The following is a 13846-nucleotide window of genomic DNA, read 5'->3' as shown; positions in this document are numbered from 1 at the left end:
CACACTGAAGAATTTATCAGACTGGATGTCAAAAGACAAAGAGGAATCCCTGAAAGCTTCTTTATTCTAACTCTCCTAGACCTTAAATATATTTCTCTCTCGTTCAGCCAGCTCGAAATTTAAATTAAGATGACAATGTCCTGATGGATGACGAGCAACAGTGCAAGTGAGAGGAAGAGCAAAGAGACAGCGGAGGAGAGCAGGTTGTTTTATTCAGGACACAAAAAGGTCGGTTGTGAGCCCGTGGTTCTCCCTGGACCCCCTACTTCTTTCCTTCAAAAGGATGACTGTCTGAGAGCGCCGGCACTGTAACATGTTAGTTATTGCTTTGGACCAGAACACCCACAACAGGCAAGTACGTGGGGAGGAAAACAATCCTTTATCATCATAACCACTGAGGCTGTGTGAAAGCAAGCAAGAAGAGGAAGGTGGAAAGAACAGGCAGAGCCGAGGAGGAGGTTCACCTCTCTGATAGGCTGAGGAGGTTGACTGACAGGCTCGCTGTCGGGCTCCGAGCTTTCTGTCTGAGGAGGGTTAGAGTCAGAGGGGGTTTCAGTCTGAAGGGAGCTGGGGGAGTTTGAGACCCGGCTCAAACTCTCATCAGTCCTCTCCTGCCCTGTTGCCTGGGATTTACTGCTGTCTGCAGGGATCGTCTGAGGGGCTCTGGAGGATTCACAGGCGCCCCTCGCTACAGAGACGGCAGAGTTGAGGACCTGAGCTTGTGGGAGTGTGGCGAGGGCTCTGTCAGGGGGCAGAGTGGCAGCCTGTGGCGGCTTACTATGGTCTGATGGGAGTTTTGTTTTGTCGCCAGGTTGCTGCTTGGAGTCGTGCTGCAGGGACAGCAGGTACGCCTGCTCCTGCTGCAGGCGCTTGTGGAGACGCTCGGCTTTGCGCTGCTCCTCGAGCTCCCGCCACTTGAACTCCTGTCGCAGAGCGTAGGGTTGGTTCAGGGTGGAGAGAAGAGGCAGCGGCCATGTTTGGCCCAACAAGTCTTTACAGAGGCAGACTATGATGGTGATCGTCGTCTCTTTAATCTTTCTTTTGACTCTTAGTCATGTTTGACTTGTGCTGTGCACACAAAACAAACTTGTCTCTCCGAATCATAATTACTATTAAACACGTGAAAGAACAATTTCTTCACATTTCTCTGCAGTGTAAACGACTCAAACACCTATTTAAAAATAAAGCCGCGCTGTGGAGCATTTCCTGATGACATCCACATGTCCGTCCATCATGCATCTGTGTGTTTCAAGGGTGGAGAAGGGCGGGGTGGGTGGGGCAAAAGAGCAAAACCCCACTCCCTACCTGGAGACACTCATACGCTTTGACATATTTAGCTATATCACTGATCCACGGCCATTCCTTACAGTTTTTACATCACCCATTCACAATGTGCAGAGGACAGACTTGCAAAAAGCTTAGAATGTCTTCCAATTTAAAACAAAATATCCTTATAAAGTTAAAAAGTCACATTTGTTATTGATAAATGATAAACAATCATATACAAATATTGTAAAAGTTAAAATCTAAAATATTTTTCCTGTTTTTGTTTGTTTTTTAACCTTTTTTATCATAATGGGCTAGAATAACTGAACTTCCTTCAGCTGCTCTCTTTCCAGGTCACACACAGTGGATCATCTGCCTAAGTTTCACCCATCTCCAATGCATACCTCCACCTGGTCCCTACTCTCACTACATCATCGCATCTGCAAACATTACAGTCCAAGACATCACCATCACTAAATATGAAAGGGATCAGGGTTGATTCCTGGTGTAAGTGGGCTACAATGACTCAACAGCACCTTTAAATGAAAGGAAGAAAGGAGAGGAAAACAAAAACCCGGACCCTATTCACCTTTGGCTCCGCCTTACTGTCCTGGTCAAACTTCAGTACATATAATATCCAAGCAACTCAATGCCTAATTCCTGAGAATTTCATGCATTTAAAAAAAAAAAAAGTCAGTAAAACGCATTAAATCAAAAGCTGTAATCCTGGAGATATAAATAGATTTATAAGTCATTTTCATATCTTGGAGGTTATGGAGGTGAAAGGACATCGTGCTATAATAAGAAGGCTGAGTGTTTGTGTGCGACTGACCAGCAGCATGGCCTGTTCACGGAGCAGCTGCTCCTGGAGCATCTCGAGGTGTCTCTGCTCCTCTTCCAGCTGGCGCCTGATGTACTCCTGTCAGCAGGAAAGAAAACCCATCAAGGCTGCGCATGTCTCTTTAAATAAGCACCAAGCACAACCCTAAAAATCCATCTTAAAACAGATAGAGGGATGTTTTGGCTTTGCTGCGCTACGATAAATACATCAAGTAACCCCTGAGCTTCATGTCTTCATTTTACAGAACCAACACACCAGTTCACTTTGTGTTTCGCTGGCTTTAATTGCAGTAAAAGTAATTTCAGAAACAGACCTGCTCACGATCGTTCCTTCTCTTCTCGTCCTGCCGGCGTTCCTCCTCCTCTTTACGTCTACGATCCATCTCCTCCATACGCCTCTTTTCTTCTTGCTCGCGACGACGCTGCTCGCGCTCCTGTTGCCTCCTCATCTCCCGTTCGCGTCGCTGTTGCTGTGGGGGTATTTGTGGGGGGCAAATAAATTAAAAACAGGGTAAAAACTGCCCGAAAAACAGCACAACAAACGACACAACGAGTCCAAACAAAACCCTACCTCCTCTAACCGCCTTCTCTGCTCCTTCTGTTGCTCGATACGTTTCTGCCTCTCTGCCAGTAGTTGGCGCTTGTACTCCTCTTGCTCCCGGAGTTGCTGCTCCTGGAGGAGCTGCTGGTGACGGAGCGCCTCCGACCTCTCCTTGTTCTCCTGCTGCAGGCGGATGAAGTCACGCCGTAGAGTAGATTCACCTGGCACGTTGACAATTGAGCTGTATCGGTGTAAGAAAGAGACAAAAGGTTGGAGCTTTGTGAAACACCTCCACCTGAGCAGGTGCACTCGTTTCCTTTCAGGGAAATGCTACAGGTGTAGAACATACCTGGGCTCTCCTTCTTGCTCAGGAGGATCCTCTTCCTCCTCCTCACTGCCACTGTACTCATATTCCGTCTCATCTGCACAAGGACAAAAACCAGTCACTCACAGCTTACGCATCCTACACTTTTCCAGCCTTTCATGATAAACGAGAAGCACACGCACCTTTCTCGCCCCTCTTTTTCTTCGTCCGGTCGATGTGGTCTTTGAGCTGTATGCGGACCTGCCGCTCGTTGGGCTGGTCTCGGATGAAGGGGTGCTTCAGCAGCTGCTCTGTTGGTGGGCGCTGCGTGTAATTCTTCACGAGGCAGCTCTCGATGAAACTGAAGAACTTTTTGGACCTGTGAGCGAGTTGGGGGAGACAAACAACACAAGGCTGAGAGAGCGAATCAGAAACAGAAGTATTTCAGCCATGCAACGAGAAAGTGAAACAGACATTTTTGCAAACGCCCCACGACTCCTAACAGCGCTCCCTCCCCTTCACCAGACACTCGCCAGCGCAACAAAAACTGAGGTTTATGCACACAGACGAGCAGCGTCGAACCTTTCATTACATATACTCCACGAAAACTGAAAAACGGGACACGTTGGAGTGAAATTATTATCACAACTGCACCTGCTGCCGAGCACCGTCAGATTCACTTGCGACAGCAGCAGCAAATCAAACCGATATTTTATGAAACAGGGGTGGAGTATAAAATAAAACAGCGATTTCTGTTTGAAGACAAATGTAAAACGAGAGCCAGTTCATTAGAGCGTTCGAGCTCTGAGATGTTTCTGCAGTGCAGTCCAGAGCAGCGATCCAGTGTGTTTGTGCGAGTGCCAGGAGAGCCTGAGCCTGCCAGAGCAGGTGTACCACAGATGTTCGAGTCAGCAGCAGAGCACTAAGGGAAAGCTGAGCTCTTAGATTTAAGTCTCTGTAGCTGCCTGGGCTAAGGTCTGACATAAAACAAAATGCACATAAAAAGGACAGAAGGAAATCTGTGCATAAAATATCTCAGAGTAAATGTGTCAGGATTTTGCAGGGTAGCGAGGCGATTATATAGGACATATATGTAAACAGTAAAAACGTCCTTTCCGGGTGGTGCTCACCATTTTTTAGATTTCAGCCGAGGAGGAGGATTTCTTGGAATGAGGAAGAGTGCACGCATGGGGTGCATGTCGCAAAGAGCTGAAAGAAGCGGTGCAAAAAAGTTAAAGATTCAAGAGGATTAAAAGATCAAGAAAAAACAAATGATAAGAGAAACAGGCACTCACGGGGCGCTCCTTCAGCCATTTCAATAGCCGTGATACCGCAGGACCACAGATCACTCTGCGAGAGAAGAAAACGCCCAATAAGAAAGCTATTCACAAGAATAATGCGCCTCCACGGTTACAGGAAGTCAGGTTTTGAACGCTCGACACGCTGGGGAATCTTACTCGGTAATCATATGTTGCATCTGGGTTCTCGTCACAAGCGATGACTTCTGGGGCCATCCAGTAAGGTGTCCCAATGAAGGTGTTTCTCCTTCCAACTGTCCGATCCAGCTGAGCACTCACGCCAAAATCCACTGGAGAGATAAGAAGCAGAGACAGTCAGTTAAACGCTGTACGATCATCTTCAAAGACTCGATTTCAAGAAAGAAACGGGCCGCTGGAAAATAGCTTTCAGCCTTCTTACACACAAGCATAATCTTTTCAATGGTAGATGTAGCCATTACTGGCTAGCTTGGTTAGCAAGCTGCATCTGTAATTCACCGTAGCTGGCAAAATCTAGACTTAAAACAAAATGCGTAAACTTGACAACTTAAACTGTTTTAAGCACCACTGAATGGGAACCATTAACTATAGATACATTTAAATCTTACTGGAATTCATGATATTGAGCTATATTAAAATCTACACCACTGGTTAAAATTGTCTTTGGCACCGTTCAGTACACATGTTTATAACTACTATAAAGTTTGGTATTTTAACATGCCCGTTTATAAAAATTGATTCTTTTGCCTGCCTCAAGTGGCCACCTGAGAAACTACAGTTCGTCCGAAACTGTGGAGGTGGGCACTTTATAGATGTTTTAGAGTCTTGTGTTTCATGGCAAGAACAAGTGAGAATCTCTAAGTTAAAGTTGACACTGACATTTATTGGATCAAAAGGTATCAAAGACATGAAAACTCAGTCACTCACCTAGTTTAACTTCAGCATTCTCCGTCAATAAGACGTTCTGGCCTTTGATGTCACGGTGGATGACGTGGTGGGCGTGCAAGTGGGCGAGACCCTGAGGAGGGTAGAGGAGATGCAATATTAGTGAAAAAAGGTAGAGAAGAGAAATGAGGAGAAGAGAGGGAAAAAAGAGAGGGGGGGGGATGTGCTCACTCTGAGGATCTCTCTGGAGATGTAGGCAATCCAGTCTTCCTTCAGCTGGTTCCCCTTTGTGTTCTTCACTAGGTCTGTGATGGAACCAGCACCACAGAACTCCATCACCAACTGCAAAACAAACAAAGTCAATGAAAAAAAATAAATATTAAAATTAAAATACGCCTAGTTCTGGAAAGTTAATAAAAAAGGAAAGCTAGTAAAAGAAGTGAGCATCAGCGCTACAGTCTTTACATTTTTTTAAATGTCTTCACTGGATTTGAGGGGCTTACCCATAGCTGGTCATCGTGTCCCGGAGGGCTCTTCTTAATGAAAGCACCATAGTAGGTGGCTATGTTTCTGTGGTGGGAATACTTCTTCAGCATATTGATCTCCAGTTTAATTTCCTCTTCTTCATCCTAGACAAGCAAACAAACACAGGTGCACATTAAAAGAGGGCGTTTGGCCTTGCCCCAAAAAATCTTTATGATGTGGCATGTAGGCTCCTTTTAATCATAACCTGACCTCAAGTAACGTTTCATTTCACAAATAAATCAATTCACTTCCACACTTTGTGTCACAGCAAGTGTCGAGACGCGTGACAGCTCCTGGTGCAACATCGCTGCAGCCCGGCCTTTTCATGCAGCACGAGCGAGGAATGAGTCCTTTGTTTATGGATTACTGTTGCATGAATGATTTGCATTGTACGTTAGACACATCAGATAAACCTACAACAACAACCAGCGGCTATTATCCACAGAGCTGGAAAGAAAGCTCTGCCATGAACCTTCACCTGGAGAAAAAATAAATAAATTACTACTTAATGGGTGTAGGATTACTTAAGGGAAGAGCAGGAACAGGAAATGGGCGCCTTTAAAATTTAAACGTAACCTAAAGGGAACTCTGAGGGATTAACGCGAAAGAGCTAAATCAAACTAGCAGATGTAGTGATCACGCAGCGTTTAATCTCTGCTGCAAACGACCTTTAGTTGCAGATAGCGGGAGCAAACCTGCCCGCCATCGCTTCTTCACAAAAAGGTCAGAACTAGCTGCAGTGCAAACTCCCCACTTGCACGCTGTAGCAACTTGACACAGATTAACAGTGATGCACTAATTGAACACATGCATAGATCAGCCTGCAAGTGGTTTGCTTTATGGTTACATGGCCTATTATTTACAAAGTACAGTGAGAGGAGTGGGGGGACAAGAGTACAAAGGTGGGGGTGGTTGCACAAAATTACCACTGCATAATGCAGTGTGTGCACGCTTCAGATATTTGTATATCCTGTCATTTCCATTATTAGCATTCTGCACCAAAATGTGTTACAGCCGATTTAAAGGTGATGCTGTGTGTGCATGTTACTACGCTGGATGGTGTGAGTGCATCGCACACAGCAAAATGGCAGTTGGCTGTCTTTACAGGCAGCCACGCTGCTGCTGCATGACTCGTTTGAGTTGACGTAAGCCTTTCTGTTGTGCGCATCCCCCTCCACCACCCCATCCTCCTCTGACCCTCCCTTCCCCGTGTACCCCCTCTCTGCTACGCAGCTGCTGGATTATCACACTCCCGACTGTGAAAGCCTCTCTGCCACGAGTCACATGGCGACTGAGTGGGAGAGACAATCATATGGTGATGCGTGTCGGAGAGAGAGAGGCAAAGGCGAGCAATACGTCAGCGCACGACGCACACACATAAGATGCCATTAATCTGTGGCACTAGGCCACACCCAGTATTCCTAATTTATGCTTGAAGATAAGATCTTTAGAAAGAGTAACTCAAAGATTTAACAAAGAGGAAACTCCAGCCGAGTTTCCTCTCATGTCTTAAAACATCTTTAAATCTCCAGGGGTGAAACCCCCCCCCCAAGACAAAACAGTTAGCCATGTTCTTTGTCTTTGATAGCCTGGTAATACATTTTCACAAATTAAAATCCAGTACAGCGTTTGCTAAAGTGTAACTGCTGGATCCCAAATTGCAGAAACATCCTTAGCCTTATGTCAAGAAGCGCTGCACATTCAAGGAGTAGAAATCCTTTTAATTTAACAGAAAACAGCACGTCAAAATGGAAAAAGCATCCGTTTTTTAAGTTCGCGGCCTGTATAGCTGCAGAAAAGAGGACTTGTTTGGATTTGAGAATGTGGGTCACAGTGACCCTGCACAGAACCTCTGTGCCTGCAGATGAGCTCAACAGCCAGGACGACAAGCGCGACACGGGCCAGCTGAAACATAACAAGCAGAAAAATAGCTCACAGATCTAACTGAAGCTCCGTAATTGAATATTTCAGGCGTACGGTCATAACAGATCAAACTGTGAGTCATTATTTGAGCACCGTTTGAAGCCTACTAATTAACTCAGTCAAACTGACTTAAAAATCACTGTGTGAGGTCCACCAGTTAGTGAGCTTTGGCACTTTAATAGCAATGGGAGTGCACAGTCATTCGTTTGTGTGCAGGTAATAAAAACCCGGCTTAATCTCAGAATGATTTATGTCATGATAGAAGCAAGGGAAGATAGCAGAGCAGGCTAAACCTAATAACAGTCACTGTAATGCACTAAATACAGCCAAAGTCTCACATAAACAGACTGAAGACAGACGTTAAAAAGGGCCACCAGTGAAAAACAAAACACAAAAATACAGCCAAGCAGGTTTTAGGTGAAGTGGACACCTGCTTCTCGTGACGAGTGACTCCCTGTTCTCAGTGAGTGACTAGACGTCTGAAAAGGCACACCTAGTGTTTCACACACACATCAGGAAACAGCTGGTCCATTCTCTCCCACACGATAACAAGTCAGTCGAGAGTGTAACTCTGACTCATTGTGACGTAAGCGCGCGTGAGGGGTGGCAAAAAGGCATGTCAGGGCACACGAGCTGCATCACCAGTTCCTGTTGAGCTTCTGATGAGGACTGTGTGACGGTAGGATAGAAACATGTTGCATCCACAAAGCAGTAAACGTGTCCTGACACCGGTGAAAATTCAGCTCGTGGCTGTCGGCTGTGATCCCCTCTGAGGAAGATGATGAACACTAGGTTGTTGCGCGCGACACGTTCAAACTGGGCTCCAGGATGGGTCCGGCATTTTACGCCCATGTTGCTTTCATCATAACCAACACAGTGTGGGTGGTTAGCCCTGCTGGTCTTCGCTGCTCCCCTCAAACCTTCTGCCTTGCGTTTCTGCATGTGTGCATATGTGGTTGTTTCTCATCTGCAGATGGGACCTCCCACAGCTGAGGGCAGCACGCTTGCTGCTAAATGACAAAGCTACCTCAAAAAAAATCTAATTAAAATTAAGCAGTATCCTGTTGCCTCTACTCCTTCCCTGCTGCTGTTTATTAGTGAAGACAACTCATTACAGAGCAGGGCTTTTTCTCCTCTGCAACCTCTAAATATTCAGACGTAAGTTCCAGAGGAATGTGTGCAGATTTTTATGTTAACCAGACTCGAGTATAATTACATTTCACCACAAGAACATTTTTAGCACACCAATGATAATCTATTATGTTGCGCCAAATCTATCTTTTTGATTTAAAAGTATATGTAGGGTGACATTTAAGGCTTACCTCTGTGACATCCATGACCTTGATGGCAGCCAGCTGTCCAGTCTTGACATGTCGTCCCTGCAAAGACAACAAACAAAAGCATATGAGCATTCAAGCACATGGCAAAGGTCACTGTGGTCTTATCAAGTATGCTGTACATTGCTATTTAAATTTTTTTTTTAAAAAGGAAGAAAAAAAAAGCTTTAGTTATAGCCAATATACTCATTCAAAACAGGTGGTGAACTGGTTTATAAATTAACTGGTGTAACCACATTTGGTGACAGGTGGCTCTTTGGTTGTCCAAATATGGTCACATCCATTTTCCAAAACGCAAGGGATACAAAGACTACTCGTTTGAGGCCTTAACAAGATTAAAAAGGTAAAGTCAGTCCATTTATTAGGTTATTTAATAGAGGAAAAAAAACAGATAAACATACTAATGGTATAAGTGTGTAACTGAACGAACTGATGCATTCTCATAATGCATCAATCAACAAAACATTTGCCTGCTCCAATGTGTTAAAAATATATTGGAGCAGGCATCAGTTTATGGAAGTCACCGTGTTGTAATGCCATCTTGAATACAGAGGCCGAGATGGACATTGTTGCACATAATCTCAATTTAGTTATGTGGCTAGAGACAGCAGCGCGCCAAAGGTGGAAGTGAAGAGAGCTTCTTGGCATTTGTGTACCATGGAGGCAAATTTTAATTCACATTTGCATCTCCAAACTCAATGTATGAACAATCATAACTTAGTTTTATCATTCAAGAAGAGGTCTCCTTCACCAAAGAAGCAAAAATGAATAGAAAAGAGAATATCACTGGCTCTGGATAAAATGCCATCCTCAGACATCATCTCCTGAACTGAAGTCAGCAGCAGCTGGTTATAAGTTAACATTATGCTAGCTAATGTTAGGTTCAAGTATCCTAAAAATATCAGTTTATCTCTAATAAACACTAACGCCAGCCAACAGCATAAACAACAGCGGGTCTTACTGACAGGATATCCTCAACAACTCACCTCAGGATCGCTGTCAGAAGAGAGCTTGTTTGACTTGTATCAGACTTGTTTTGTTAAGTTTTACAGGTTCCTCCAGAGTAAACAAACAGACACGAGGTAAACAGCAGCCTGACAGCCTACACTCACTACAAATACTAGAGGTGGGAATCACCATACATCCCACGATACGATATTATTGCAATACTTAACGCACGATACGATATTATTGCAATTTTTAAAAATATTTTGCGATATTCAGATTCTGTACATAAAGGTAAACTTTATCAATATTCATTTTATCTAATATCAAAGTCTCGCACTCAGTCTCTCTCATTTCAGTCAGTTGTATTGTTGACAAACTGAACGGTTTGTATTACAGTCTAGTCCAACTTAACTGAATGCAACCATCTGGTACAATTATAGCTATTCTGAACTATGCAATTTGTGAAAACTATGCAGCCCATTCAGCAACTGAAGAATTTGAAAGTAAATTAAAACAAAATATAATTTTACATTAAATAAAAAAGTTTTAAACTTAATTAAAATAAAACATGTCTTAAATTAAAATAAGTAAACTGTCATGTTTATTGCTGCCAAAAAACAAGTTAAACACATTTGGACAGTGAAGGAATGTCAGGACTCTTGCTCAGAAAAAGGATCAACATGCTCTGAAGTCAGAACACAAAAACCTTTTTTGTAACAAAATATCAATTTCTGCTGTCCCTGTATTGATACATCATTAGCAAACAAAATATCATGATACTACACAGTATTGATTTTTTCCCCCACCCCTAACAGATACCATAGCCAGGACTATGCGCTTGAATTGGGAGGGCAAAAAGTAACGAAGTTAACTGCAATCTGCAGTCTGACATCTAGTGGAGATATTTTACACACTGTAACTTTAAAGCCATTAAACGAGTAGTCCACAACTCACTGCATGTCCTCCGTTATACAGTCTTTGCTATTTTCATACATAACACAATGACTTATTTAAAAAAAAAAAATATAGAAAATAAAAAAAATTCCTGAGTTGCAACCCCAATACAAGCACTTCAATTACTGTATCTAATTAAATTACATGTTTGACCGCCATTTTTACCATATATTTCACGCGGGAACTGAGATCAAGAGTTGGATTGTTCCTATCAAAGAAAGCAGTTTCAAGTCTTTTGTATCCCACAGCCCATGTAAAACTATGATATACACAGCACCAAACAGAAACATGCAATTCCCAAGCCATGAAGCCCTGACATTCCCAGACTTCTCTGCTCTCCTAACACCCTACTGCCACTCCTTACATAAACAAAGGGACCAAAATAGTGGCCTCCCTACATCCCCCTCCCTCCCCTCAACCCTGAGACGAGATAAAACATGGGACATTTTTGGAAGCTGACCCACATGGGTATTCCCCTTCTCCACTGCAGTGATACTCTGTCTCTCTGCCTACCACTGCTGCAATGTACCGGACACACGTGTCAATTCACTGTACAGTCTTTGTGCATGGCTACAGAGAAAACTGCTTCAGACACACATATGTACAGCCTCCCTGCCGACACCACCGTCGTCATCTTAGCCAGTGCATTCCATAGTCAATTGAAACTGTATGGATTATGACAATAAAAGCTATGCAGGCTTTGGGGCCCTCTGTTTTCACTGGGCAGGAGAGGTGGGGGCGATGAGAGGGACACTTTACAATGACTTTAATCCTCTCCACTTTGATCCCAGGGGTTGCCTCTGCAAAAACAACAGAGGCTGACATTGTAGCCGTCACCTCCTCGTGCACATGCAGTCTGTTTTGCTAGTTTACAGGTGCAGCCGAGGAACTCCGCAGTCATCCTCATGCCTCATGTGCACTGAAAAAGTCGACATTAAATGATTATGATTTTTGAGTCAAACATAATTAACTGAATCTTAGATTGCATTACTGTTAAATCTTTAAGTAGTTAATACTTGTTTAAAGCTTCTTAAAAACAAAAACAAAGAGTTTCTGGGAAAACCTGACGGGCATTTTTCTCCATTTTCAGACCAAATGACTAATTGGTTCATTGAGAAATGACTGGGAGATTAATCAGTGTACTATTGTGATAGTTACCGCCTTATTATAATGGAAACAATAAAAATTTATCCATCCTGTGACTTCAGTAACATATTAGTCAGCTAATTGAGAAATGAGCCAAACATGCACTGGGTCCCTGGATGTCTACGGGAAGATTTCACTGCGTGAGTCACGAACTTTGTTTCTAACTACCGACCACAAACAAGACCAACATTGAAAAGGAGCAGAAAGGAGAAAAATAATCAAGACCGTCTTTGTGTTTTGGCTCTTCTGCAGCCCCTCTCCCATTAGCATTAGAGCTCACTCTCAAAGAAAATTTGTTGGATCCAACGCTGTGACGCTTTCATCCAGGGGAGGAAAAAATAAATAATAATAATAATAATAATAATAAATCTGATGCTATTTGGATTTTCCACAAAGACCATCCGCATAATTGCGGGATACATTCAACTCAATAACAACGCAGTTAATCTCCCTCGTTGGCTGTTAATAAATTAAAGCTGTTAATTCGTACAGTTTTACAGTTGACAGTGCCTTGATGAATGTGTACAAAACTATGACAGCCAAGCTAAAATGTCTGCTTACATGGATGATTTAAAGTCATGTAGTTTGGAGTAGATAGCAGAGGTGCCAACCCCCCCCCCACAATTCCCTTTCTGTTAACCTAAAAGTCTTCCTAGTCGTATAAATCCAAGTTTTTTTTCCAGCTTCTGGGAGGGTTATCTAAGCCACAAGGTTATTGCATTTTGATACCACAACACAACTGGGTTACACATCATTAGCACATGAGCAATGAGAGGAGTGCCTGGTTTACAGTCAAGTTCCAAGTTTTGACTTTATCCTCTTACAACATGCACTTATTGTGAAAACACTTTGGGGTTAAACATTATGTTGCACAAGTAAACAGAAATGAATCAGCACATATGAAAATAAACAGGCTTTCAGAAAAAGAAAAAAAAGGATGTCACCAAATCTATGCAACAGATCCTAAAACTACTCTTCTTAATCTGGGGTATTCTTACAAGCACTGTCAAAAAATAAGCTCTAAGAACTGGTCTAGCAAGAGCTTAGCAGGCACTTAGCCATACCAAGTGCAGCTTGTAGACATGTTCAAACTCCAACCTGTTCTGAGTCAACTCATCACATGGCGACACTTCGTCAGGATTCTTACGTGTCAAGATTTAAAGCACTGGGTACCCTTTCAGCACCATTTTCAACATGCAGGTTAGTCCATTTGACGTTAATAGGTCCCTAAATGCAGCAGTAAATAAGGTCTGCCGGGGTACTGTCACTTTCAGTGGATGGAGCAAAGAAAATCCTGCAGGCTTGCTACATATGAGATTTTGCCAGAAGTCTGAAGAGTATTTTTCTACTGTGAAAGAGTGAAAGATATCCCACAAAGATTAAAAATAATTACCAGGCGGGACATCTTTTTGTTTCGAGGTGAGCGATTAACGTCATCAGCGAGTGTCCTAACTGTTAACGCCGACTTTGATCCGCTGTTATTTAGACTTACTTGGCAATGAAAGTTTGTTTGTTTTTTTTAACTTTTCCCTCATAAAGACGACATCTGATGACGTCGCCTGTACCCTTAAAGACAAGTTTTGACACCTCGGCGTATATCAAAGACGTGGTTTGAAGACCATTAGAACCATTTCTGGGTATTCCCAAGGGTAGCTGCATAGGCAGAGACCACCCTCACCAACTTCTGATCCATACCCAGTCATTTTGGTCTATAAGCAAGCCTGAAATATGACAGAAACCACTCTGTACAGAAAAGCGCTTCAAAAGGTTACTCCCAGCAGTCTTTCAAGGGGTAAACCATTGAGTATGGGATGAGTTGGGAGTGAGTAAGTTTTACAAACTTGTGCAAATGCACAATCATCTGATATGTATACAAGTATCACTCCCTTTAAAAATTTGT

The 13846-nt window shown here is 43.1% G+C and overlaps 1 protein-coding gene across 6 annotated transcripts in view; it reads right to left on the bottom strand.

Annotated features, from left to right (window-relative positions):
- The window catches only part of LOC120737491 (mitogen-activated protein kinase kinase kinase kinase 4-like), a 36779-nt gene that overhangs the window by 13698 nt on the left and 9235 nt on the right, over positions 1-13846 (bottom strand). For 5 of the 6 annotated variants that reach the window (XM_040038230.1, XM_040038234.1, XM_040038232.1 and 2 more), the window contains exons 3-15: positions 8884-8940; positions 5617-5742; positions 5345-5455; positions 5156-5246; positions 4409-4539; positions 4247-4301; positions 4082-4160; positions 3155-3330; positions 2997-3069; positions 2678-2888; positions 2421-2576; positions 2099-2185; positions 465-923 (exon numbers count right to left, since the gene is read on the bottom strand). In XM_040038230.1, coding sequence (XP_039894164.1) covers positions 465-923; positions 2099-2185; positions 2421-2576; positions 2678-2888; positions 2997-3069; positions 3155-3330; positions 4082-4160; positions 4247-4301; positions 4409-4539; positions 5156-5246; positions 5345-5455; positions 5617-5742; positions 8884-8940 — 1812 coding nt within the window. The remainder of the gene's footprint in view (positions 1-464; positions 924-2098; positions 2186-2420; positions 2577-2677; positions 2889-2996; positions 3070-3154; positions 3331-4081; positions 4161-4246; positions 4302-4408; positions 4540-5155; positions 5247-5344; positions 5456-5616; positions 5743-8883; positions 8941-13846) is intronic. The other variant, XM_040038235.1, reaches the window with a different exon arrangement.

Source organism: Simochromis diagramma, unplaced genomic scaffold (genome assembly GCF_900408965.1).
Source record: "Simochromis diagramma unplaced genomic scaffold, fSimDia1.1 OVJJ01000413.1, whole genome shotgun sequence".
Taxonomy (NCBI): Eukaryota; Metazoa; Chordata; class Actinopteri; order Cichliformes; family Cichlidae; genus Simochromis; species Simochromis diagramma.
Note: the sequence above shows the minus strand (reverse complement) of the source record. Positions and strands in the feature narration are given on the sequence as shown.